The 27,886-nt window shown below is 46.3% G+C and overlaps 1 protein-coding gene across 2 annotated transcripts in view; it reads left to right on the top strand.

Annotated features, from left to right (window-relative positions):
• Smad1 (SMAD family member 1) overlaps positions 1–27,886 on the top strand; it is a 61,034-nt gene that overhangs the window by 14,168 nt on the left and 18,980 nt on the right. Inside the window, exons 1-2 of one of the 2 annotated variants that reach the window (XM_006530746.4) lie at positions 12,588–12,808; positions 12,897–13,477. In XM_006530746.4, the coding sequence (XP_006530809.1) occupies positions 13,078–13,477 (400 nt within the window). In that variant the 5' untranslated portion in view covers positions 12,588–12,808; positions 12,897–13,077. Of the gene's footprint in view, positions 1–12,587; positions 12,809–12,896; positions 13,478–27,886 lie in introns of those variants that run through there. The other variant, NM_008539.4, reaches the window with a different exon arrangement.

The following is a 27,886-nucleotide window of genomic DNA, read 5'->3' as shown; positions in this document are numbered from 1 at the left end:
AGGACAGCCAGGGCTATACAGAGAAACCCTGTCTCCGGGGGAGGGGTGGGGGGTTGTCGTTCAGGAAGCAGGGAGCCTTGCCTAGCTCCCTTGGCCCACAGGTCCGCAGGGCGCTCAGGTTTTAGTTACACAGACTCTAAAGTAATGCAGACCTCCTAGGATTCCCACTGGGATGAAGGGATTTGGTGTCTGGCTGGTTGAGGATTCCTCCCCCTCATTCAGATTTCCATTGTAAGGGACCCACAGCTTAGGAGGCAGAGGAGAGGTAGTGGCCACAAAGAAAATGACAGCATTGGCTATTCTCCTTCCCCTTGCATGTGCGTGTTACTGGGTAGATAAATAGCCTAGAAAAGTGCCCCGTGCCAGTCTCCACCGTACTTTCTGTGCAAGCCGTGATAATGGGAAGTCTCTTGAGTCTTGTTTTCTTTCTTCTGTGCTTTTGGGCCAGTGGCGAGCCCTTTAAGGATCTGCTCAGTTATGGATTAGTGGGCACTAAGACCGTCCAGTAATTGAGCAGGAACTGGGGATTCCCAGCCTTCCTGAGAGCATGGCGTTGGGACTTTCTGATCGGTAAGTTTTACGGGGCTTACTGGGTAGGACTGGACTTAAATCGGAGGCAGAAAGGTCTGTGCGCGCATATATCTAAAGCTTGGTTTTTCTAAATACAGTGAAAAGTGACCTTTGTTAGCTCTTAGGATGGATAGCTTACTGATGGGACAAAAGCTACCACTCTGGCTTCTCCCCTGAAGCGACTACATGTGACGATCTGTTCGTAGGCGTCTGGAAGGTTGACACGGGGCTCTCGTTGATTCAGTGGGAGTGGGAGAAGGAGAGGGGGCTGTGGCTGCTCTCTCGCCGTTTCAGGGGCTCTCTAGAGCTCATCCCTACAGTTAGTGTGCCCAGTTCACAGGTTTACTCTAGAGAAGAGGCAGAGACAGTTTGCTGTGAAGACGTCCAGATAATTGAGACCATTTTCCCCTCTTTTCCTGGTAATAATTGTGTGTGCTGAGAATCTTGGTCGTCATGAACTATTGACAGAAAGAGGATTTAATAGGAAACAAACTTACTTTTTTATAATAGGATACCATTTTGAAAAATTGAATTTTTGATCCTTTTAGCCAAACTGCTTAATAAGAGAATTCATCTGTGTCCATGTTCTATTTATCTAGGCAAGATCGTGGATCCTAAATGGGCTCAGGCTCACAATGTTTCTCTGAAAGTTCATTCATCATTCAGTGCAAATGCCCCTCAGTTCCCTCTATCGATAACACCTAAAAAGTCACTGCAAGCGCCTGTGGGTCCCACTGCTGCCAGGGCTTTGATGTTACAGAGAGTGAACCTTTTACTGACGTTGAATCTGCTAAAAGAAGTGGATAGCTCCTGTCCCGTCTGTCCCCCGTGTCCTCCCCCCCCCCCCCCAGTCAGCTCTCTCTGTGCCTGCAAACGCTCACAGGTCCTCTGTACACAGCTTTGTGTTTCTTTTAGACTTTTTGAAGAGGTCTCATAGGAGAGACACCGATTTGTAGCATCTTTTAACTGGAAAAAAAAATCCATTTTTTTTTCATGTGGTTCATGAATGTATCTCTTTTTTGCATTTTCATTAATGCCCATGTGTGTTCAGTGTATTTAAAATCTGGTGTTGTTAAATGTCTGTTCTTTCGAGCAGGATATGAACATAGATCTTTGCTGCGTTCACCTGATGAAGCCACCTTCCTTTAGCTCTATCAATTCTTGATTTCTCTCCATACTTTGCCAACCTTAGACCCTTCCCCACGTCCTCCTGGAACTCTCCAGCTTTGGGGGGGGGGTTTCCCACGTCCTCCTGAAACTCTCCAGCTTTGGGGGGCTCTCTACTCCCTTTCTTATCAGTCATTCAAGGTCTCACTGTCCCTTGTTCAACTCCCTCCCTCCCGTCTTGGGTTTGAGACAACCCCTCCAGGATTCAGTATCTTGCTCACCATAATACTGGCTTTTAAACTTCTAAAAATTAAACGGGTGTCTCCAACCTTATGTTTAACTGTTCTCTCCGTTTACACAAGCAGCTTTGTTATCAGGGCACTGTCAGATCTGACCGCTTCTGACATACCATGCTGCTCTCAGACCTTTAACACCTTCTGTCTCAGTGACTGCCACCTTTTCCCTGGAGACTCTCTCACTCACGCCGTCCCTCCCTCTGCCCCTTCAGTCTGCCACAGCCCAGCAGGCTGCAGTAATCTTGTTAAACTACAAGTCAGATGTGCCTGACTCAGCTCAGATCTTCTGACAATAGTTCCCACCGGAGGCTGGTCCCCTGCTTACCTCTGTCCCCTCTGTCCCTTCATCCCTGCTCTACTCCAGTCACCTTGGACTCGTGGCTTTCCTGGAACATTGCAGATGATTCCGGACAGACGGCCTTTGCACTCCCTCTGTTTGCGGTGCTTCTCCTGGGTCTCTCTCAGGCTCTGTTCTCAGTGAGGATTCCTTGACACCGGAGCATGAGCCTTTGTCTCAGTACTTACAGTCGTTCTTAGTACATCCTTGGTGTTGAATTTAATAACTGTGGAAATTACCTTTTTTAAGTATTAAAAAAATAAAGTTAGAAATGAAAGAAAATCGAACAGGTTTCATTTGACATATATAAGTAGTATCAAAAGAGCGTCACTTGGCAAATTGTTCCTTTCACAGACTGTGTTCAGATGTTTCCGTGTGCTGTCATTTCCAGACCATTCTAATTATATATTCACATTTAATCCTTGTAACAACCAACTGGAGTTGGTGGCAGCATCAGTGTGCTGTGGCAAAGTAAACTGGGGTTCAGAGAAGGCAGCAGCATGCAGTGGGGAGCAGTTCAAGCCCTTTCAAATGAAGGACTTTTGTTTTCTAGTTACAAACCATCATAAAATTACAAAAAAATAAAAAAATAAATAAATAAATAAATAAAAAGACTTTGAGAGCCTGAAAAACAGGCCCTGGTTAATTTTGGTTTTAGTCTGCCGTTTGTTTCCATTTTGAAAACATAAAGCAAATGGTTAATGTTAAAATTCCTGACAAGGTCAAAGCAGCAAGTTTTATTTCTCTCACCTGTGCAGGAAGTGGCCTCCACCCAGCTTGACTGAATTAGGAGGGAAGTGATTTTTTCAAGTGATAAAAAGAAATAAAATTCCTTGCTCTTCCCACAGGAGGGGCTCAACAATTGGAAGAGTGGCGTGAGACCATATGTTGGTTTGCAGAAGGATATAACTCGTAAAGATGTTTCCTTTGATGCCTGTGATGAACGTGCATGTTTCCCCTCTAGAGGGGCCTGATTAAATTAAGCAATTAAGAGCGGAGCTGAAGGCTCTAAATATAGGGAGCGAGTTCAGGCTGTCCTGCCCTGTGTACACCAGCATGCAGCACAGATGTGGCTGTTGTTACAAACAGCACCTGCCAAGTTCAGCAGAAAAACAGACACTCATGTTCTGAAAGATGTGAGGGAGGGGGTGAGCTGGGGGGAGCGCTTGGATGGTCTTCCTGCCTGTGCTCAAATCCTGGCCTCAGTGGATTTGCTCTTTAAATTCCTTGCTTTTTAAAACCCCATTCATAAATTTTTCATTTTCTTTCTTGCCCTTTTTGTTTTGTTTTGTTCTTTTGGGGTCCCACTATGTATCCCCTGGTTGGCCTGGAACTCGCCAAGTAAACCTTGAACTCATAGAGATCTGCCTGCCTCGGCTTCCCAAGTGTTGGATAGAACCACCAAACCTGGCTGATTACTGGACTTTTATGTCAATAAATTCTAGCTGAAGTGTAGGTTCCAGAGAAGTTACCTAACTTCTGAGCCTCCAGACTCTTAGTAGAATTGAGATAGTCTGTGAGATGTAGAGACAGCCACTGTCTCCCCAGATGGGAGCTCAGCTAACAGCAGAGCTCCTGGGCCTGAGAGGAAGTTTGTCCCACTTAGCCTGCTGTAGACTGTAAAATTACTGTTGAAGATAAAGGTCCAAGAAGAGTGCTTGTTGTTGTTGTTGCCTGTTTGCTCATTCATTTGTCTTATTTGGGAGACAACTAAGGGGCTCATCTTTCCTGCATTTCAGGACTGAGCACCCAGGTGAACTTTTTCAGGAGAGGTCAGGGGTTTCAGAGTCTGCCCAAGGTTCCTTCATGCTCATTAAAGAAAGAGCATCCAGTAGGGTTTAGGGAAATGCCAAGGAGATGGGGGACAAGGAGATGGAGGAAAGCCAAGTCTGGTGGTTGAAGTTGGGGACAGTAAGGAAACTTTGTATTGGCTTTAATCTCCTCACCCAAAAAAAAAGTCATTATCTAAAACCAAAAACCAAAAAACCAAACCAAAACAAAACAAAAAACCCCAAACAACCCAAAACCTTAGAACTTGCTATTGCCTACGGAATTTGAGTGAAATGAGCCAGGCCATCCTGTTTAAGCCTAGATGTGTTGGGGGAAATTTTTGTGTATGCAGAGGGTAGAGTTTTCTAATATACGAAAGCTACATTGAGACACACACCTGATCTACATATTTAACTACAGCTGTGTCCTGGGAAGCCCTGTTGTGGAGATGTCTGTAAATTCTTTGATTCATCAAGGGGACACTCCTTGTAAAGTCAGTGTCACAGTGTTACAGTGTCTGAGGTTTGTAAGTGGTAATCTGGGACCCACACTCTTCTCTCTGCTGATTTCTAAGTCTTGCACTTAATCAGCACTCCGAGAGACCATATGGCCATGCCTGATAGCCTGCCACACTGGAAGACTGGCTGGTAATGCTTGCACCTTAAAGGCAGCTGTACCAGCTGGGCTCTCTCTACCCCATGGACCCTCTTCTTTCATTACCTACTACCTCTTCCCCACCAGGGAAAATCCAACTCTGGAAAGGACTTTTTTTTTTTTTTAAATGCAAACAAGGTAAACTACACACCATGTGTCCCAAGATTGAGTAGATTCCTGTGATCTCTGAGCATCCTTACGTTGTTTTCTTATACAGGAATTTTGTAGAAATATATTTCCCCTAGGGACTTGGCCAAGAGTTCATAAAGTCGTTAAAACGTGCTTCCGGGGCCAAGAGAGGCTCAGTAGGTAAAAGCGCTTGCTGCCAGAATTTCACCCACGTGGTGGAAGGAGGGAACTGACCCCTGAAAGTGACCTCTGACCTCTGCATGAGCAAGGACGGATGTGTGCACACATTAGCATGCACACAACACACACTCGCGCGCGCACGCGCGTGTGCACACACACACACACACACATTACATAAATGTAATTGGAAAAATTAAGTTAGATGCCACAGAGGGAGTATTGAGGGGTTCTATAACTTTTAACTTCCTTTTGTTCTAGAATTTCTCTCTGGCTTTGGTTAGCAGGAAGCCTTGCTGTCTGTTTGACCCCAGAGAGTCCTTCTGGGGTGTCTTGAGAGTTGAGTGCTGTTTTCTTGAATGGGATGAGCAAGGAATGAGCAGGCAGTTCACCTGGCTCTGCCCACAGAGGAAACCCCCTCATAGCACTTCTACTAGAAGGTGTTCTTTGGGCCTAACATAGTGAGGTCTGCCTTCATTTTTATGCTTGTCAGTTGAGTCGACTGGCAGCTTCAACTTATCTTTTCTCCTGCCCGCCTTACCTTTTCCCACCTGACAGCTTCTTCTCCTGCCCGCCTTACCTTTTCCCACCTGACAGCTTCTTCTCCTGCCCGCCTTTTCCCACCTTTTCCCACCTGACAGCTTCTTCTCCTGCCCGCCTTTTCCCACCTTTTCCCACCTGACAGCTTCTTCTCCTGCCCGCCTTACCTTTTCACCTGACAGCTTCTTCTCCTGCCCGCCTTTTCCCACCTTTTCCCACCTGACAGCTTCTTCTCCTGCCCGCCTTACCTTTTCCCACCTGACAGCTTCTTCTCCTGCCCGCCTTACCTTTTCACCTGACAGCTTCTTCTCCTGCCCGCCTTACCTTTTCCCACCTGACAGCTTCTTCTCCTGCCCGCCTTACCTTTTCCCACCTGACAGCTTCTTCTGCTTGTTGGGAGAGAGGGGATGCGACTGCCAGGTGGTGACACACTCCACCTCCTTTCTGATAATAAAACGTAGCCTTAGTTCAGACTCAGTATGTAGACTAGGCTGTCTTCAAACCAGAGAGTCCCATATTTCTGCCTACCAGAGTTCCCAGATGAAAGGGGCTCATGATTCTGCCTCACTATTCCTCTCAGCCCTTAATCCATCCGGGTCCCCAACCTATCGGAAGGGCTGCCCACATCAGAGAGGGCTCCTACCACCCTCCGAGAATCTTCCTTGGGAAATTCCCTGACAGATAGATAGATAGACCCAGAGGTGTGGGTAACTGATTTAGGTACTTCTTAACCCAGTCGAGTTGACAATGAAGATTAACTTACAAAAGCTGTTGTCTCTGTCAGGTGGTGGGGATGTGGCTGGCTTCTGTTGTCTGGCTTTTCAAGTAAGAAACGCTTGACTCTATTGAAAGTTTTAGCTCTTTGGTCTTCTGAAGTTCTGCTTAACCCAGTGGCCTAATTTCACACAGCCTTAATGATTATAATAGTGGTTTTCATGCCCACCTTCTGACTTCTGCATCTGATTCTGACCAACAAGACTCATTGTATTTTTTTCACTGAATTACAGGTTCTTAGTTTTTGGTTTTTTGGTTTTGTTTTTTAATGTTTTATAACATGTTCCTGGCAGTAAGCCTGTGAAAAAAGAAAATTTCCTTGTGAACTTTGTCTTTGGACTCTGCAGCATCTAGTCCTGTGTTAACATGTGGTTTCTCTGCGTGTGAGGAATTACATTTTTTTAAAAATCTATTTCTGAATAATGAAAGTTAAATTATAGGCCCCTGTGTGCTCGTCTTTGCCTCTCTTTGATGTTCCAGTTTAAATATTTCAGAGGAAGCAAGTTAAAATTAGATTCTGGGATAGGTTGGCCCTGCCTTTCTGTGCTGATTCAGAGCCCACCCCCACCCCCACCGGCCCTGGTCTATACCAGCAGTTCTCAACCCATGAGTCAGGACCCCTAGGGGTGGGGTGAGCAACCCTTTTACAGGGGTCACTTAAGACTACAGGAAAACAGGGATTTACACTACAGTTCATAACAGTAGCAAAATTACAGTTATGAAGTAGCAACAAAATAATTTTATGGTTGGAGGTCACGACAACATGAGGGACTGTGTTATTAAAGGGTCACGGCATTAGGAAGGCTGAGAACCACTGTTCTGTCCAGTGGATCTCTCAGATGTACATGCTGCTGTGATGTCCAGGGTCTATGGCAAGATAGTTTTCCATATTAAAAATACAAAGGACACAGCTCTATAAACTTTCTATGGATCATGTTTATTCTGTATGTCAGTGTAAAATGGTGGCCATGGTGTAGTCGGAAAACAGACCCTGAATTGGTTTGAGTTACTAGAAAATATCTATCATATATATATATATATTGGATCAAACAAAATCTTTTTAAGTTTTTTTCTTGAATAACTTACCCAGCTGTTGTTAAGCAGTTTCAGAGTAAAGTTAATCAATGCCCTGGGCTTTTTGTTCTGCTCAGTCCCCTTGATCACTATGTCTTGATACCATGCTTTAGTTAAGACGGAAGGGCTGAACCAGAGGGTAAGAACTGGGGGAGGAGTGGGCCGCCTGCCCCGTGCACAGCTGAGCTCTTACCTGTCAGTTACTTGTAAAGGCAGTGTGAACCTTCCATCTTCTTTTTCTCAGTTTTAATTATACCCTCAGTGCATGCATTTTGTCTAGTCCACTGTTTTCCATGCCAGGATAAGAATTGACAAACAGCCTCTACATCCAAGCTGAAACCATGACGGCAGTCTTCGCCTCATTTCTCTCCTTCTTATTAAAGACAGGCCTTCACACAGATGCAGATCTCCAGGTCCAGGCTTCTGAGGATCCTGTAAACCTCTGCAAACTGCACAGCTTTCCAGACTGTTCATATCAGCTCTTGGTTACATACAGCACCTAACTCCGTAAGGATGCTCGTAAAGAGGTCTGCTCTGAGTTGCTCAAGGAAAGTGAAAATCTTCCATGCCAACACACTTTCAAAATGAATATGTGTGCTTATGTGCATGGTATGTATGCATGTGGACACACACAGACCATAGTGCATGTGTGTGTGTGTGTGTGTGTGTGTGCGTGTGCATGTGTGTGTGCGTGTGTGTGGTTGGTTTTCTCCTTCCCCTTCTACATGGGTCCAGGGGTCAAACTCAGTGCTTGTTGGGGGCAAGCACTTTTACCCACCGTACCATCTTGCCAGCCCACCATCGATTTTCTTGAAATATCAACTGTTGGTTGAATTCACAGATGCAGAGTTCATAGATGTGGAAGTCAACTGTGTCTTCCGATGCAAGCTAGAATGACTCTTCAGAGTTTCTGAAGGAATTCAAGGCATTGATTGGGAGACTGCGTTTTGGTGGTGTTTACACAGTTAGGTAATTTCGTGTTTCTTTACGAGATGAGACGCAGATAAGAAAATGTCCATGGTGCAGTTGGCTGATTTAGTTTCCTCTGACACAAAGCAAATTACGCAGCAATTAAAAGTATTTAAATCAACGGGCAGTGGTGGTCCCAGCACTTGAGAGGCAGAGGCAGAGGCAGGCGGATTTCAGAGTTTGAGGCCAGCCTGGTCTACAGAGTGAGTTCTAGGACAGCCAAGGCTACACAGAGAAACCCTGTCTCGAAAAACCTTAAAAAAAAAAAAAAAGAAAAGAAAAAGAAAGAAAGAAAGTATTTAAATCCCACTTCTTCTAACATAAGGAATACCATGTAAGTTTCAAAGTTAGCCATTTAAAAATGAATAGTCTAATATCCGTGTTAGCTTCCAGTGGCTGAGACTTTATAAGAACAGTTCTGAATTAAGAACCTTTTTTTTGAGTTATCCTTTTAATATTTCTGGAGCTAGATCACACTGTCAATCCAAGTATGGGTTGGGGGATGTGCACTCGGGTGCAGGTACCTACAGAGGCTTGAGGCTAGACACATTGGGTTTCCCTGGGGCTGGGGTGTTAGTTGTGAGCCACTGGATGTGAGAGGCTGGAACAGAACTCTAGGTTCTGCAAGAAAAGCCCCAGCTCGGAATGCTGAACTATCTCTCCTGCCTCCTCTCACTCATCTGTGACTGTGTCTCCTGAATGATGTGTGTGTGTGTGTGTGTGTGTGTGTGTGTGTGTGTGTGTGTGTTTGTGTGTGTGTGTGTGTGTGTGTGTGATGTACCTGTGTGTATTGTTTGATTAGCAAATATTCACATAATGAAACTTCAAAGACTGATTGGAGCATATGGGGAAGTGGGCGACATCTTCTGTACACCCTGGCTGCTGTTCACTGTTGGCAGACTCACAAATCGTCCGCTCTCTGTTGCCCACTTGCTCTGCTCAGTGTTCTCTAAGCAGGGTTTCTGAGCAGAGGTTCAGGGCTGATAACAGTCGACACTGTGGATGTGTGCGTTGCTGTTTTCCAGTGATAAGTAATTCTATGATGAGTATCTTGGTGTGAATTACTTTCCCCCTTTTCAGTTTAGAATATTCTTTCTCTACAGTTAAGTCTAAGCTTGTGATGAGGCGACAGGGTCGGGTGCAGTGTTCCTCATTGGGGTTTTTGTTGTTGTTGTTGTTTTTGGTCAGTGTGAAATGTTTGTATTTGCACAGGAGGGAAGGAAATCTCTGTGTGCTGACTCATGTTTTTATGTTTCGCGTTAAACTGATAAGGCCAGTTAGCTTCTGATATAAACTAAGGCAGGAAGTACAAAAAGGGACAGAAGGAAACCCTTCTGGTCGTCTGGCCGAGTGTATAAAGCTCACTTTGGAGTGTGAGGTAGATTGCCTGGAAATCTCCTCAGGCTGTAATTTTTATGGCTGCCATGCTCATATTCCAAGGCTTGTGGTCTTTTTGGTTTAATTATTGTGAGCACCGTTCAGACCATGACTGCCCAGGTGAACACCGTTGTTCCCAGTGTGGTGTCTGCAGAAACCCTACTTTCTTGAAGGTACTGTACTGCCTTCCCTGTGCTCCTGAGTCAGTCAGGCTTCATTTCAGCCTCCCGATAAGATGCTGTACCGCCCTCCCCAGTCTTGCCCCTCTGGTCTTGGCTTCTGTGACTACACGACTGAGCCCTAGGATTCCTCTCCCATGTCTGAGAGCAGGCAGGTTAGGACTTTTAACTGTCTGTGCAGTAGACTTAGGCAAAAGGGGTTTAGACCTTGGCTCTGCCTCGCGAAGATTGGCTTGCGAGTAGAGCCAGCGTTTAAACTTTAAGCTCTACTTCCTCATGTCTGAAGTGAGGAAAATGGAAGTCCCTTTGTAGGAAGTGCTCACGACACTGTCTGTGTCTCTGCAGAAGTCTACAGTCCTTCCCAGGCTCAGGCTCCTCTTTGGAAAACTTCCTGGAAACCCTGGAGTTAATTCTTCACTCCTTTTTGTCTTTCCTGTTTGACTTTATCTGTTCAAGCTTAAGCCTGAGTAGCCTGTGATGCCCCAAGATCGAGACTGATAGTTGGGGTGCTTCCAGCTGTGCAGCATCCTTCTGCTGCACCCCGAGAAGGGAGAGGACTGTGGAGAGTTTAGTGGGGGCTTTATTGCCATGCCTGACCCCCTCCCAATACTGTACTGTACAATTTAAGACTATAGGACACACACAAGCATCAGCCTATACTCCGCTTCTGCCTGTTTGACGACAGTCACCACTTCCTGTTAGTTACCCTTGGAACTGTGTCAGCATTCCTTCTGCCAGAGGCCAGGGAGAGCGGAGGAGGGCTCAGTGCAGCCCTGTGGGGCTGGCATCGGGTGGGCCATCTGCTCCATGGAGTTACTTCAATGTCTTCACCTCATTCTTCCTGGGAGCTTTCAGGGTATTGGTCCCTGCCTCTGCTCTCCAGTCTAGTTCAGTTCCAGGTATGCATGGTAGCTGTTTTGAGGGGAATAAAGATCCAGGGTGGTGATTCTCAGGTACCTCGTGCACCCCAACACACTCATGGTAAAGGTATGGTAAATCCTCATCAGAAAAGAACCCTAAGGTAACTTTGAGATAAATAATCCTTCTTATTTGAAAGTCAGTTATTAAACTATTAAAATTATTATTATTATAGAAAAGGGCTGGGAAAATTCAAGGCCTCTTTAGTTGGCTGCTGGAGGCCCAGAAAGAAGCAGCCTTTACAGTTTTTACAGTCTTTACAAAACATCCCCAACCCCAAGTCTTCCTGAACAGAGAATTACCGTATCAGTAGGTGCTGGCTCACCAAGGGTGACTTCTGATAATGGCTAAACTTTGTTTTCTTTCTCCTTCCCTGCTAAATGAAAACTTCAGAATAACTGGTAAATTTGGGTGTCTCCCCAGAAAGGAGAAGTGGATCTCTCTTGCCGGATGGATGGCAAGCTGTTGCTCTTTCAGGGACTTGGGAATGAGGAATCTTCTTCATCTTAGTCTAAGTTCTTCCTGGAGCCAAGTCTCTCATCAGACATTTACAGAGAAGCTGTCCGGTGCCAGGTACCACGCTCCACAGATGGAGCAGCCAGGTCACTTACTCTAGGAATGAAGATGGAAACGCAGATTATCCCAGTTAGCTGTGGTGACCATCTGTGAGGATCAGGAAGGTTTCCCCCAATCTGTTCCTGTTACTGCTTATTTGCGATTTTTCTATTTTTATAGTTTTCTCTAGTGTACTTTAAGAAATAATTTCTAGATTGCTTGTATTTTTCTTTGAGCTTAAATCACTGTCCACCTCCCCATGTTGGGTACGAAGAACATAGATTTCTGGCTTTTCCCCCCTCTTCCAGTAAGTGCACTTTAGCTATAAATTTCCATGCGATTATGGCTTGCCACACCTTACTATTTTTGATATCATATATTTATAATCATTCAGTTAAAATATTTCATCTCTACTGTAGTTTCTTCTTTGACTCATGGTTAAAACCTGGTTGCTTCCAATAACAATATTATTGTTGATTTCTTAGCTATACTAAGACTGAGGGGTCTTACTGCCGTTTATTATGCGTGGTTGTGTGCACATGTTGCAGACATCAAGAATTGTCCGCCTTGGTTGTTTTGTTTATTCATTATCGGGACAGAGTCTCCCTGACCTGAGCTTGCCAACTGGCAAGGTGAGTTCAGAGACTCACCTGTGCCCCCTCCAAGTGGGGTGACAAGCAGAGTGTGCTCAGAGTGTGGACTCTGAGCATGGAGCTCAGGCACTGGCGCTTAGAAGGAAGGAAGGCGCTTTAGTCACGAGTGGGCTCCTCCACCCTAGCAGCTTATGCGCCAAAGATTTCTTCTCCTTTTTCACATGTTGGTTTTGCATATAAATTTGGTAATTTTACACTTTAGTCTTCTGTATCTGTCAGCTCTTGGGTATCAGTTAATTGCCAGTCTCCCACCAGGAGTGTCAGTTGCTGGAGTTTTGATTCTTTGCAGTTTTGTACCTGATATCTGTTGAGACTTGTCGCTTTCGTTTACATATGAGGTGGTGATATGCAAATTGCCCGAGTGAGTGGATCTTTGTGCCCGAAACCCTCACATGACCTTTGTCCAGGGCTTGGGTGCTGCTGTGAACACTCTCTTCCCTTCCTCTTGTAAAACTGCCAATCCTGCTGCCTCAAGGCCCCACCCACCCTTATAATCTCATTTAACCCCAGTGAGCTCCTCAGAGGCTCCAAGCCCAAATACAGTCGAGCAGAGTGGGCACTACGCCTTTAACGTATGCATTTTAGGAGAACGGAGCCCAGTACCTGGCGTCATAGAACACAAATGTTCATGATCTCAGCATGGGCTTGCATCTCTCTAATGAAGTCACCGAGTTGTGAGGCTGAACAGTGTACGCCAAGCATAGACTACCTGTACAAAGACAGACTTAGGTAGTTACTACCGGACACACATTAATTAGCTAATTGTGGCACAGTTGGAGCTAATTTTAAAGTCAGCTTCCTGTCTTGTCTTTTGCAGGCGCTAACTGGGATCCTCGCTGGAACAGGAGGGACAGTATTTTCTACCTTTCCAAACCGCAGACCAAGAAGCTAAGGAGAATCTATGTAAATATACTGAAATCTCTGTTGGCTCTGCGCCCAACACCCCGGAGCTGGCACCTCACCCTGTCTGAGGAGCGTGTAGAACTAGACCAGCCGCTATGAATGTGACCAGCTTGTTTTCATTCACAAGTCCAGCTGTGAAGAGACTCCTTGGGTGGAAACAGGGCGATGAAGAAGAGAAATGGGCAGAGAAAGCTGTGGACGCTTTGGTGAAGAAACTGAAGAAGAAGAAAGGGGCCATGGAAGAGCTGGAGAAGGCCCTGAGCTGCCCTGGACAGCCGAGTAACTGCGTCACCATTCCTCGCTCCCTGGATGGCAGGTTGCAGGTGTCCCACCGGAAGGGACTACCTCATGTCATTTATTGCCGTGTGTGGCGCTGGCCCGACCTCCAGAGCCACCATGAACTGAAGCCTCTGGAATGCTGTGAGTTCCCATTTGGTTCCAAGCAGAAGGAGGTCTGCATCAACCCCTACCACTATAAGCGAGTGGAGAGCCCGGGTGAGTGACAGAGTCCTGAGTCCCACTGAGATCAAAACAAAAGCACCTTTCTGTTTGGGGTTGTAATTCTAAAATATTTGGGGGGAAATTCTGTACGTATTTGTACCTGTGTGTGCAAAAGAGAAAGAACGCAGGCATGCTCAGATGTCCGTCAGCCTTCCCTCGCTGTAACAAGCACCTGTAGCAATCACTGGGTAGAGAGAAAAGCTTCATTTTGGTCATGAGTTTGAAGGCTTCGGTCCTTGGTCCCATCAGCCCTGTCCTCTCTGGCATCCTGGGGTGGAATGAGTGGCGGAGCAGAGCTCATGTCTAGAGAGGAAGGAGCTTGAACCCTCTCCCCCTCAGTGCCTGGGATATTACTCATGAGGCTTTGGGGACAAGCCTTCAGCACTTGAACACTTTAGGAGTGCTTTCCAGGCCCACATTTTAACAGCCCTGAGTATTTCGTGCATGCTAACAGCTCCCTTCTCTCTAAGTGACATTCTTCCTTAGGAACAGGTTCTGAAAATTGGATTTTGTGTCTGAATTTGCTTTGAATGGTGCACATTGGCTTTGCGTTTCTCTCTGCAAGTTTATCGTGCAGTGCATCAAGAGAAGACACCAGAAGCATAGGTGCTGGCCCTGTGCTCGCAGGAAGGGTATCACACTGGGGAGGGGGAGCGAGGTGCAGCCGTGACTAGAGCCAGGTCATGTCTCCTGGCAACGCCTTTTGTCATCCGTGTGGAAGTGTGCTGCGGTGTGTTCCCTGCAGCTCTGTTCTGTGCAAGGATTTGATGCTGTTTGCGTTACAAGAATCTCTGTCATGTCAGATATGGCACTGAGATATGGTAAAAGTTGTATGGTCAGGTTTCTGAAATCATATACAGAATCAGCTACAGTTAAAAATGATCGGCAAAGGAACTTTGTCTGTATTGAGTAAGCTAACCCTTCCTGGTACTTTCTCTTTCAGTTTTGGTGGTTGAAAAAGTCAGTGCACTCCCGTTGCTTCTAGGGCTCAGAACTCTGCTCAGGGCTCAGGGCTCAGCTGGGCTTCCTCTTCTACCACAGGCTTCTAGGAGGTTGGACAGCCACCTTGTAGAGATCAGGGCAGTACCTGGGCCTGGTGCTGCTGGAGGGTGACTGCGAGCTCTTGGTGCTGACAGTCCTCATATAGTCTGGCTTGCACTGGCGAGCCCAGCTCTTTGACCACACAGCGTCGCCTCAGCAGGGGGCTCCAATCTCAGAGTCTTGGGAGTAAATCAGCCCCATTATACTGGAAGGAGATTGGGGTCTTCCGATGATGAGGCTGGGTGCTGCACAGCTGTTCAGTTCTCTTGATCAGGAGCCATTGCAGACAGAGGAGGGCAGAAGCCCCTCTTACGCTCTGAACAACCAAGTGACCATCTTCATGGCATTCATACCATGTCAGGCATCGTAAGTGATTCGGGGGTGATTTGACATGTAGGGCAGATGATACAGCTTCCACATTACACAAGGGCTTGAGGGTATGAGAGGGAGTGCCTGTGCGGTGCCAGTCTCCCGTGGATACAAACCTCTACATCTTTAATTTATAGAGTTTGCCCCTGAGTTTGAGTCTACATTGGACAAGTGGTTCTGTATTGAAGCCTTGAGATGCTTCGCTGTCGTTCGCAGGAGGATTGTGTGGGTTGTGTGGATTGTGTGGATGGACTTGCTCACTTAACTCGTGGTTTATGGCATCAAAATTATGTGGCTCCCCTCCCTGTTCCTGCTTCTGGGATGGCCAGGTCATCTCCTTCTCGTACAGGAACTTCAGACCCCAGGGAAAGAGGAGTTGTTCAGTGAGTGCAGACCTACAATGACGCGTTTCTCTCTAAAGGCATTTTGTATTTTTGTGCAGCATTTAAGTCACGAGAAAGTAAAGGCCAGGAATAATTTGCAAGCAGGAAAGAGAGCATATAAAGTTAAACGAGGTGTGGTAGTATACCCCGTTAGTAACCGCCATTCGGAATCGCACATTTATCTCCATGCATATTTTATGCTAACACATCGATCCATAGGAACACATATCACTTTGTGTATTTTAAGATATTCTACAATGACATTAGATTTTCCTGGAACTGATTGCTGTGTTCAATCCATAGTGTGTTGCATGCTTCTAGAACGTACGTTTTTAGGATTACCTTGTCTAGTGCTATGAAGGGCCTTCCCCTCTGCTGGAATTTCATTTGAGAAGGACTGATAACATTACGCCATCACATAGTATTACCTAGCTCCCTTAAGTGTTTGCCATACCCTCCTTACATACCTTCTGGCTTTATTTCCAGGTGCCTTTCTTATTGGACCCTTTGAAAGCTGCACTGCTGTTCTGGGCTAGGACTCCATTTGCTCCTTTCCCTGGCCTTGCTGGGTTCTTCTTAGCTCTGCGATTCTTTACTCTTTGTCAAACCAGATGGGAAGTGGGTTTCTGTTTTGGTTTATTTTTAGGAACATCTCAGATGCAGGCACATGGTTTTCTTTTAGCCAGAAACTGAAATGGAGATGGGATTCTCGGCGAGTAAAAAGTATCGTGCAGATATTATATACAAATTAGATTCTGGGTACATGTGTTTCGGCGGTCATGGTCCACAGGGAAACTTTTAATGTCAGGTAAGTAATGAAAAGGAGCCTCCGAGTCAAGGGACTTCCGTGTCAGACATCTGGAAAGCAGTGGGGTTTGGGCACGGGACGTGCTCTCACACCTAAGGGATTGTTAAGAACACCCCACTCTCACTCGTGGTGCCAGCATTTTGTCCTGCGCTGCTGCATCCCCGCCCCGTATGTAAACTGCTTACGACAACTGTGCAGCCCCTGCAGCTGAGGTCCACTAAGAAGTGGCCGTGATTGAAAGGGCCTCTTTCCCTTTGCTCTTTAGCAGCGCTCTGTGGGTTCTGGCTTCTGCCTCCTTCCCCACTTCTTTCCCACTTTGTCCATGGCTGTGTACTTGTGTTCTGTGTGTGCCTTTCCACCTGTTCATAACTCCTTCCTCCTCCCTCCTGGGCCAGCTCGCTTCTCTTCCTCTTCCATATCTAACCTTGCAGAGGTCTGTTTAGGTGGGACTCTTCTTTAATTCTGCTGATTTTGTGCCCCAGAGAGACTATGCTTTTCCCATAGCAACCTGAGCTTCTTCATAATAAACTTCAGAGCCAGTACTGTTCAGCTGGGCTCCGTGAGTCAACAAAGTGTTAGGTGGGCACTGTGCTGGTGTCTCACAGCTACCACAGTGACACTGATCATTGTCGGTCACTGAATACGCTGTGACTATCTTATTCATATGGACATCTGTCTTTCTAGAGGTGGGTTTTCCATTTGTCTGCAGCCTTTGAAAACCATCTTCCTCTTAGGTCCTTTCCTTGCTCGCTCGTGTAAGATAAAAAGGGAAACCATTCCTGGCCAACTCTAGTTACTTAGTAACTTGCTCTAACATAAAGGTTTGATGAGGAGGCGGAAGGCTGGCCAAATATGAGTCTGGGTTTCATGTCCTTTCTCTTCCTCAGCCAAGAATGTTACCAGCCACTCACAGGGCACTTCTGGAAACCCCTTGAGGGTAAGGAAAAGATGTATTTGATTTAAATAGACCAGGGGTTTCCTTTCAGTTTTCATACTGTGAAGTGGTAATATGCCCTCGTAGAGTGCATGTGTGTGATCACATGACAGCTGTGCACTGCTGGCACTCAGGGTTGAGATTCATGCTAAGGTCACTGAACCGCTGGTTAGGTGCCCGGCTAGTCAAGCCCCACAGGCCTTCTAGGTTCTCCCATCTGTAAGGTGCAGGTGAGTTGGTCTTTACATCATTGAGCATTTGGGGCCTTTCTTGTTCTGATACTTGCTCGTTCTAAATCTTTCCTTCAGATAGTCGATTGATGGACTTCTGAGAAATAATTGATTTCTCTTCAAAATCTGGCCAGGCAGATTTTTGTCATTGCTCATTTGAGTATCTTCACTTTTTATTTCTTTGCCCCAAAGTCATCAGTTTAAGTAATTACAGTTTTTCTTTAACCTGGGCTGTGCATCTTGTTACACATCCCAGCACTCTGGGAAATGTTGCCTCTTGTGCTCACCGGAGCCCCAGAGATGCTTCCTTCTGTGGAAAGGTCACACCCTGGCCACCATTGAAACGTACATCTCTCAAGAAGGCCTTTGGAGTGTCGTGTCGTGTCCCGTGCGCCCCCCCCCCCCCCCCCCCGCACACGTGTAGACACTTGCAGGAAGCAGTTCTCAGAGCTCCCGACACTACGACCCAGCTGCTGACGTCGCAGTCCAACTGTTTGCCTGGACTTTACAAACCTTCAGAGTGGAGGCTGCTTATTAGTGGTTGGATTAAATATTGCTTCTCTTTTTATTTTCCCAAAGTAAATGCTGACCAAGGCTGAGTAAGTCACCTAATTGTGGTATTGAGAGGACCATTCAGCTGTTGTCCACTGCTCCCAAAGTGCCTTAATGGGGGTTTCCTATCCAGTCCACTGACTCTCTCTCTCTCTCTCTCTCTCTGTCTCTGTCTTTCTCTCTCTCTCTCTCTCTCTCTCTCTCTCTCTCTCTCTCTCTGTTTCTCTCTCTCTCTTTCTCTCTCTGTGTCATGTTCATAAAAAATATTTTTGCACTTTGAACTTCACCATGGAAGCCCTTATCAAACTCAGGTTTAAAATTCTGAGATTTTTGTCAAGTGTGCCAGTACCTGTAATCCCAACATTCAAGGGGCTGAGGAGAAAGATTGTTTGGGGCCACATGCCAGACTTCGTTTCATAAGACACTATCCCCTAAACAAATAAAGTTTGGGATTTCCATTAACAATGGAAATGGAAATCTTAGCTTAGTTGGCAGCCTAGTTGCTGCTGTCTGCTTAAAAGTGAAATACACTGAAAATCCTCCTCCTCTGTTGGCTGAATATGGGCTTCAGCTCCAGCCATTCTGTTCATCCTGGGAGAAAATGCTTTAAATGTTAGAGAACTGAAGAAAGATTCATTATCGCCCAGCAGGAACAGGGCAGGGGAAGTAGATACTGAGGAAAGAGGCGAGCTGTGTGGGTCCTGAGGATGCTGGAGATGTTCTACATTTAACAGTTCTGACGATAGACTCTGTTGGTGGCATAAAGCTGTATATGAAACTGTAATGATCTCAACTGAAATAGCGTTCTGTGGATAAGTGTCCGTTGGTCTCACAACTCAGTCACCCAGTGCTCTGCCCTCAGACAGCCAGGGACCCTGTCGGATGGCGCAGAACTGCCTCCATTTAGTCACAATGGAGGTTGATTTTGATTCTTTCCTGGGCTCAAGATGTGCTACCCCAGTGCTGGCAATGGTGGGGGCAGCGGTGGGCGGCGGTTCCAGTCACGGGCCAGCTATTGAAACCCCAGGGTGGAGGCCGCAGTGGGTAGCAGTCACACACCAGCTAACCAGGAAACCCCAGGGTGCCGCCCAGATGAGGTGAGGTTTAGGGTTAGGTAGGTTAGGCAGGAGTCCATTTCCAACTTGGAGTATTTTGACTCAGAGTTAAATCTCTCTGCATCTGGGCAACAGCCAAGCTTGCTGGGTGGGGGGGCCAGTATTGGCGTTATCTGAAGGCTTTGAGGTTATAAGTTAGATACCAAGATGTGTTCATAACAAAGATTTTGAAGATTGGAGATAAATTAACTATACTAACAAAAGAAATGAAAACAAGGCAGCCTGTGCTGTGTCCCAGGACATCTACATTTCTCTTCCTTTTTACATTTATAATAAACACAGGCGTCTACAGGAACTATGCCCACCAGAAGACTGGCATATAATTATAGTAGCATATGCTAAATTCAGTGACAGGTGTGGATGAGGCTGAACTTAGCTCATAAACCTCAGAATAGCACCGACAAGACTTCCTCAATGGAGACACCTGCACACTGTTCCTGCTAACCCTGGCCTGTGGTGCAGTGCAGAGATGTCCGTGACCACTCTCTCATATGGCCACTGTCTCAGAGATCTCTTTTTATGTGTATGTGTGCATTTGGAGGTCAGCCAATCTTGGTTGTCATTCTCAGGAACACAGTCCACTTTGCAACAGAGCCTTTCACCAAGGTTTATGGACACCAGGCTTGACTCTCTTGGCCTGAGAGTTTCAGGGCTACTTCTGTCTTTGCCTACCTACCCAGTTTGGGAGCCTGAGGAATTTTAAGTATGAGTCATTGTGCCTGGATGAATTCTGGAGTTGGAATAAGTTCTTCATGCTTGCAAGCTAAGCACTTTACCCACAGAGCCATCCCCAAGCGTAAGAAGAGGGTTTGAAGGGTTCTCTTATGTTGTAGAGGGGCACGGAGTCAGCACATGCTGCTGTACCCATGCAGAGGCCAGAGGATGGTGGCTCGGGAGTTGGCTTCCTCCTTGCACCTCATTTTTGAGGCAGGGTCTTTCTTATTGTTTCTGCAGCTGGAACACACGGGGCGCTTTGTTCTGTTTCTTCTTTAATGCCAGATGTGGTGGCCCACACCTGTAATCCCAGGAATCGGAAAGCAAGGGGAATCAGGCAGGACACAGCATGGAGAGACGGCCTCAAACCTGAGGCCGTCTGATGAAGAAAGTCCTTTAAACAGAAGCAGACTGTAAACTATGCTTGTGATAGGTCAGACATCCAGAAACTGCACATGGAGTATCAGTGAGAGAGGATCGGCCCACGGTGGACTGGGAGAGTGGGATTCCTTAGGAATTCAGGACAGGAAAGGCCATGTGAGGAAGATACCAGTTTCCTTCAGTAATGCCGTGAGATCCTGATGGGGACAATGGGGTTAGGCTTCAACCGCCTTGGGCAGTTTGGCCCTGAGCCACTTACAGACCTGCGGGGGAAGCTGAGGGTTGCGATGGTCCATCTGTCCAAGGTTGTTGTGAAGATCATATTAGTCACAGCGTATGAAGAGACCTCCATACTAGTGCATACTTGAAAATGATGTGATCCACAAGATAAAGGTCGCTGCTTTCCTCCATACCTCCCATAGAATTAAATGAAACCTGCAAAGGAAGCAAGTCTTCACAAAGTGATTAGTTCTAGAAAACCCGTGGCAGTCACTACATTAAAATAGTGACGGTGAATCACGGCAGCCAGTGTTTGTCCTGAGCTCCATATTTACTGCCACACGTGCATTCTCACTCACTTCAGACCTAAGAAGCAGGTGCCAAGGGCTGGGGAGATGTAGTGTCAGAGTAATGTACAACTTGAAACTGGAGATCTAGGATCCAAGTTCAAATCCCCTGCTTCCCAAGAACCAGGAAGCAGTTGGCTTTCTCCTTAACAGAGGAGCCAGACATCCAGAAGTATGAGTATTAGGGCATGTGTTCTAAGATGCACATGGCAGCCTGCCTGTGGCCTGGGCTGAGTTGGGAGCACCTGAGCCCGTACCCTGATGGGAACACCCGAGCCCGCGTCCTGTGTGTTTAGGAAGTTCTGTTTACATTTATTTCCCATCCATCAGTGATCAACCTTAGAAAACCAGAGTCTCGCTTCCCAGAACATATTCGTTGGGATCCACTTTGAACTCAGAATAAGCTAAACCGATTAATTGAACTATGATTGTTAGTTAAACAAAGCGGCTTGGAGGTCATTGTCAACAGACCAGTGGATTGTTAGGTACCTGAGCCAACTGCTCAGAAACTTCCTTAAGACCACGGTGGTCCAGCTTGAACCCTGACCCCACTAGACATTAGCTATCTAACCATAGGTGAGCTAACGTCTTAGGTAAGTTACTCACTCAGTCTTCTGTATCTCCATTTCCACTTTTATCTTAGGATGCATTCTCATCAGTTTTAATGTCCTGTATGATGTCTGTCTGCATGTGCGTATGTGCGCGTGAGTGCAGATACCTTGTAGGCCAGCCACATCGGATCCCCTCTGGATGAGCCGCCGGACGTGGGTGTTGGGAGCCAAACTCCAGTCCTTTCTAAAGCCCGCTGGAATACACTCTTAACTGCCAAGCCAGTGCTCCAGCACCTCAGTTTCTTCATTAGGCAGGTATGACTTAGGATAATGTATTAGAGCGTGACTCTAACATTTGATACAGCCATCAGCATGTGTAAGTGATGTCTGTCTCAGGGAAGTACCGTTGTTCCAGCTCTACTATTGAAAGGAAAGAAGGTTTTAAAAAATCTCTCCTGTTTCTTGTCTAATGAAGAGTTAAACAAAACCCTGCGTTTGGAAAGCTAAAGCAGTATTGTTCTCTCTCATGCATTGCCAACAGTGGTTTTTGTTTTTAACTCCTGGTGTGATAATTTTAGCTTATACTCTGAGGTTATCCTCTACCCTAGAAGACTTCTGTACTCTCTTAGAACCTCATGCCTTCCCTCTGTGGAAGTGAAGCAAATAAATGTTTAGCGAAGGAAAGGAAACTGGGCGAAGAGAAGAAGCGGGGGTGGGATCGGCTGATGGGGACACTTTCGTGGAAGTCCCAGCAAGAGCGTGTGCTGCCTAAGTTCATGCAGTGGGGACCCTGGGCCGCCTTGAACGACAGCACATGTTTTGTCCATGACCCATGCAGCTTGACCAAAGAAACAACACTGTTTTGTTGTGTTGTGTTGTGTTGTTTGTTTGTTTGTTTTACACGTTTGTCAGTGTGTGTGGCGGTCTGAGAGTAACTGGCAGGAGCCCGTTCTTTTCCTTCTACTATGTGGAGTCCAGGAACCAAACAGGTTGTGAGGCTTAGCAACAAGTATCTTTACTTGGTTTCTCCGGCCCCTAGACACTGCTTTATTGTGAGCAGTCTAAGGCCAACCTGGCTGTTCCCGTAGCATACTGGTTTGAGTCTGTATTTTACCTAAGACTCAGAGCTGCCACTGTATGGGGTCTTAGAAATGCCAGGAGTCATTGCTAGGTATTTGACACAAGTGAGAAATTTGAGGTTTGGTTTCCATAGCTAGAGACATGGAACAAGAAACCCGTGTTCTGTACCCAAAGCGCAGTGACCCAGGCTGAGTCCACCCAAGGGTCCAGGTTCTGGTTGACGTCACAGGGATAATGTTCACAATCTGCTGTTAAGTCAGGAGCAGACTTTGGAAAAGATTACTCTATACTATACTACACAGGGCAGGAACTGTAATAAAACTCTCAAGTGTATTAATTGAAAACACATTAAGGACTCTTATATGTCAGACTCTGGGCAATACAAAAGAAGGAACAACAGTTCCACCCTCAAGGGCATGACACTCTACCAGATGAGGAAGTCAGGTGAGAGCTAAAACATAGCTGTTACCATAGTAAAGCCTTTTACAGCCACCATGGAGCACAGGGAGGAGGTGTTCCTGCTTTCGTGGACAGGGAGCAGGGAGGGCGTCTATGAGAGATAAGGAGACAGAGACAGCAGAAGCCCAGGGTAGCCAGGTGGGAAGGGAGGGCTTCCCCTAGAGACAGGTCAGAGGAGGGACCTCAGTCCAGGCTGCAGTCATAGCCAGCATATGTGGCAAAGTCTCACAGAAATACATTTCTCAGGAATCAGCTGTGGTGGACCAGAAATTACTGGCTCCCATTTTCCAGGAAGTTGAGTTATATTTAGGCTATTTTTGAAGTAAACTGAATGTTTGGCTTTTTTTTTTTTTAAAGTTGATACTAGTATTGAATAAAATTCATTTCTCTACCTGTGTTCAAATTGTATTTGCGATTTTTTTCTTCTATGAATATACTATATACTTCTTCAGAGTAATTGCTACATTCCTACAAGGTAAACACTACAGTATCCTCCTTAGGTAAAACAGTCTGTTGAAAATATGATTCTCCAAACAACCACCTAAGCATGGGTGTGGGAAGACGGCTCAGTCAAGGGTTTACTGTGTCTGGTCCTCAGCACACACAGGAAAAAACCTGGCATGGCGGCACATGGTGGCAATCCCAGTTCTGGGGGAAAGAGACAGGCAGTTATGGGGGCTCGACGGCCAAGCCAAAACACCGAACAGGTTTTGTGAAAGAGCCTGTCTCAAGAAATAAAGTAGACAAACAATTGAGGAAGAGAACCTAGTGTCTGTTTGTCTGTCTTTGTCTTTCTCTCTCACACACATACATACACTCTACCCCTGCCTTCTCTCTCTCTCTCTATCTCTATGTCTGTCATATATATACACATACACCACCACCACCACCCTCTTTCTCTTACACACATGTGTACATATAAACCACACATACCACATACTCTCACACTATACACATACACACACACACACACACACACACACACACACACACACACACGCCTGCAAGCGCACACACACCCATCGCATGCACCCCGTGACTTTCACAACCTCCTCTCAGTTTTGTAGAACTAAGTAGTGAAGCCTGGTGCCTGTGATCATTCTTTCACTCAAGCCTTGGCCCCTCTTTCTTCAGGTGCTAGATCCAGGATGAGTTACTTAGCTGGCCTGAGCCTGCTTCCCTAATGAGTTACTTAGCTAGGCTGAGCCTGCTTCCCTGGAGATTACAGTTGTAAGAATCAACATGGAGACACCCTGTGGTGGAGCTGCGTCCTCCAGTTGACTTTTATAACCACAACTCAGGAGGCCTTATCTATTATTTCAAGCCCTGCCCACCCTCAGCTCACCACCAGTGAGCAAACAAAAAGGTAAAGGGTTTTTAGCTGTTGTTTATTGCTGTTAAAATTTAACCTTGGTTAAGATTCGGGGACCCATTTCTTCAGTTTCTGAGGCATATCTTGAAGAAAGGGATTTAGTTTTATAAACAAACATACTATTACCTTGAAAGCCATCTTACCCCCCCCCCCACCTCTTTACATGCATGATTTCTGCTCACAAGGTCACCCAGTACCCTTCTCAGGGACATCTGTCTTACGTGGCTGCTGAGGCAACTTGCCCTTTTGGTAAAGTTGTTACTGTAAGACTGACAGCTCTTAGAGAACCCCAGTGAGATGTCCTGAGGTCTCGCCTGAACAGAGCTCCGCACACTGCGGTGCTAGCATTAGATGTACACAAAGTCATTGCAGAAGACAAACAGGATTTAGGGCAGAGCTGCCTGAGGAAAGCCAGAGTGAAGTCCCAACAAGTTGGGTGATTTGCTCAGAGTCGAGGTGGTTGTCCGCCGAGGCCCCTTAACCAGGGACCTCCTCTCGCCCTGCAGAACGGGCAGGAAGCATTTAGTAGCCTGATTGCCATTCTGTCTTCATGGAGAAACACAGCAAAGGGACTGGCAACCTCATCACCAGAGCTCTCTGTGTGTTAAAGCAGAAACAAGCTGCCTTTTGGAGAACGTTTGGAGGGTCAGAGCACAGTTGAAGAGTTGCCAGGTTTAGATGAGAACACATTGTCACTGACCATTTGGTGTAGAATTTCAAGCCACGCTTGAGACTCTGGACAAAGCTCCCATCTGGGATGTGAGGGTGCTGTGCGCTCTGCTGTATAATTTTAGCCGTTCTTGGTCATTTCTTTCCCATGCGCCTTGGCAACGTAGTCAAGCAGAGCCCATCTCCTTGGACGGCAGCATCCTGCAGTTTCAGTCGCGGTTTGGTTGTCCTGTTATCTGGAAAAGGGATTTTACTTTTTCATGGAAGGAGATGCAGAGTTGAAAAGCAGAGTTAACAGTAGTAGGGAAAGGAAGAATTCTAACTCCTCCCTTCCGAAAGGTCAGGAAAAGATGGAAAGAGAGAGCATCCTACTTTTAAATTCTTAGAGAGCTGGAGAGATGGCTCAGTGGTTAAGAGTACAAACTGCCAAGTTCAATTCCCAGAATCCACATTGGACACCTCACAACTACCTGTAACTCCAGCTTCAGGAGGCTTAATACCTCTGATTACAGAGGACACCAGCATCATGTACAGATGTGTACACAGACTCACACATATACACACAAAATTAAATAAAGGTTAAAATAAAGAATTTTGAAACATTTAAATAAAGATGTGGCAGAGAGTGGAATGGCTTAGTTGGTAAAGTGCTTCCGGCACTAGCCTGAGGACCCCAGCATCCAACAGCAGATTTCCCTAGGCGGCACACACACACACTCATGCACACACACACACTCATGCACACACACACACATGCATAAACACACACTCACATAGACAGAAACATACACATGCTCATACATGCACGCACAATCACACCCACACACATAAACACACACACAGACTTCAGGTGGTTGTCAGGTACATGCGAAAGGCTCCACTCATCCAGGCCCCCTTTTCTGGAAGGGCACAGAGCTCAGCCAGGCCTGGGTATTAGTTACCAGAGTTCTCTGAACCACACAACCTGGTTATCTTAGAGACGAAGCTTTAGTAAAACCAACCATTAAGCTTCATATCCAAGGATAAACCTCAGGGCCCAAAGGCAAAAAGAACAGATTCTGATAATGTTTAGAAAGCAAATTTGGACTCTGGCTTCTCCAAAGTATCTTGTAGAAAACAGCATCTCTGAAGACATCAGGAGAGCAGTTCCAAACTAGCATGCTGTCCGTAAGTAGCAAGTTTGAGGTGCTTGGCGACTTGGACGATACTGCATGTGTGTCCCTAAATTCATGTTGTAACCCAAACCCCAAGTACCATGGAATGTGAGTTTTAGAGACGGGGCCTTTAAGAAAAAGATAAAGTAAGATGAGGGCATTGTGGGAGGCCCTAACATCCTTGTAAGATGGGCTAAGCTATGCAGAGATGCACCAGGATAGTAGGCCACCAGGAGCAGATAACAGAGGCCTGGGGAGAACCCTTCATCATGGACATGGTCTCCATGATCACAGGAAAATGAATTTCTGTTACTACAGACACCACTCTTTGGTATTTTATTACAGCTGCTCTGGGAAACTAATATAGGCAGTGTCTGCAGATCACAGAGCCACCATGGACTTGAGCTGACTGTCCCGTGCTTTTGCTTTTCCAGAACTGGGGATGAACCTGGGCTAGGCAGGGACTGCACCACTGAGCTATACCCAATGGCCTTTTCTTCATTTTAACTATGCATGAATGCAGGTGCCCTCAGAGTCCAGAAGGATCCAGATGGAGTTATCCATGTGGTTGCTGGAAACTGGAAGAATGGTGCATGCTCCTAACTACTGAGCTTCTCTTCAGTTCTTATTTTGAACAGTTTCGCTAAGTTGCCCAGACTGGCCTCGAACTCATTTTTGCAGCTAAAACTAGCTTTGCACTGAGTATCCTCCTGCTTCCATCTCCTGCCCAGCTCTTCCTTATTGTAAAGAAGGCATTTCAGCTCCAAGATATTTTCCTGTGCACTAGTGAATGGAATGGCCTCTCAAAAAAGCATCAAGAACTTTTTTGTTTCCAAAAGGTAGGCAGAGACGTTAACTAAAGCCATTTGGAAAGAGAAGCATGCACCCTGAACACCAAGAAGAAAAACCAACAGGAACTGGGTGTCATTGAAACCCCTGGTGGTGGTACACACTTAATCCCAGCACTCTGATCACAGAGGCAGGCAGCCTCCGCCAGACAACCAGAACAGCCAGGCCAAACACGAAGGTGCTCTCTCCTTTTCTTAATAAAATGTGAAAATAAATAAACAACCAAAAAACCCAAGAAACGAAATGATGGCAGGGCCACAGAGCAGAGCAGAAGGAAACGTCTGAGAAATTGGCAGAACATACATAGGACATTGTGAGAAAGGTCCCCTCAGTCCCCAGAACAACGATGGACTCCCTATAATCAGCGGCATTTAAGGTGGCTGGTTAAACAGTTAGAAAAAGATAAAATTAAATGCATTCCTCGTACCACAAATAAAACTAGCGGCTCAGAAACCTAAACAAATTGGGAAACTCTCCATGCCCCAGAAGGGAAGGGTATACAGGGATGAATTCTTCCATTCAGTGTGGGTATACAAGACTTTATGACTGCAGATTCAACACACACACACACACACACATACACACAGAGAGGGGGGGGGGAGGGGAGGGGGAGAGGAGGGGAGAGGAGGGGAGGAGAGGAGAGGAGAGGAGAGGAGAGGAGAGGAGAGGAGAGGAGAGGAGAGGAGAGGAGAGGAGAGGAGAGAGAGAAACCTTGAGCTGCCTGTGAGGAGGTTAGAATGAGGGAAGTGAGTTGGAGGAGACAGGGTGGGAGGTGGGTGCTTCTGACCTTCAGAGCACAGGAAGTGTTTTCTGGATTTGAACAAAGCTCTGGGGATGTCGCTGAGGACTGACAATGAATTGAGCAGATAAGCCTAACCCTGGAGGTGGGAGTTATACCCAAACACGTTTTGAACAAAAATGTAAATGAATCCAAGAATTTTGCATATAAAACCAACCATGCAGTTTTACAACATGTTGCTTTTCTCTGTTATTTTGGGCCACAAGGGCAGAAGGGCTTCCAAAGGTCTTTGTCACTAAGGGGAAGCTACCTGGTGACTCTGGAGAACATCTTGGGGTGTGATAAAATTCCCCAGGGTGGGGTTCTATATGTTACAGGCAGCCCATCCCATGCAGGTCATCAATTTGGTGGTGGCTCTGCCAGGATTTGGGGAGTTG

The sequence above is a fragment of the Mus musculus genome, chromosome 8, assembly GCF_000001635.26.
Source record: "Mus musculus strain C57BL/6J chromosome 8, GRCm38.p6 C57BL/6J".
NCBI lineage: Eukaryota > Metazoa > Chordata > Mammalia > Rodentia > Muridae > Mus > Mus musculus.
Note: the sequence above shows the minus strand (reverse complement) of the source record. Positions and strands in the feature narration are given on the sequence as shown.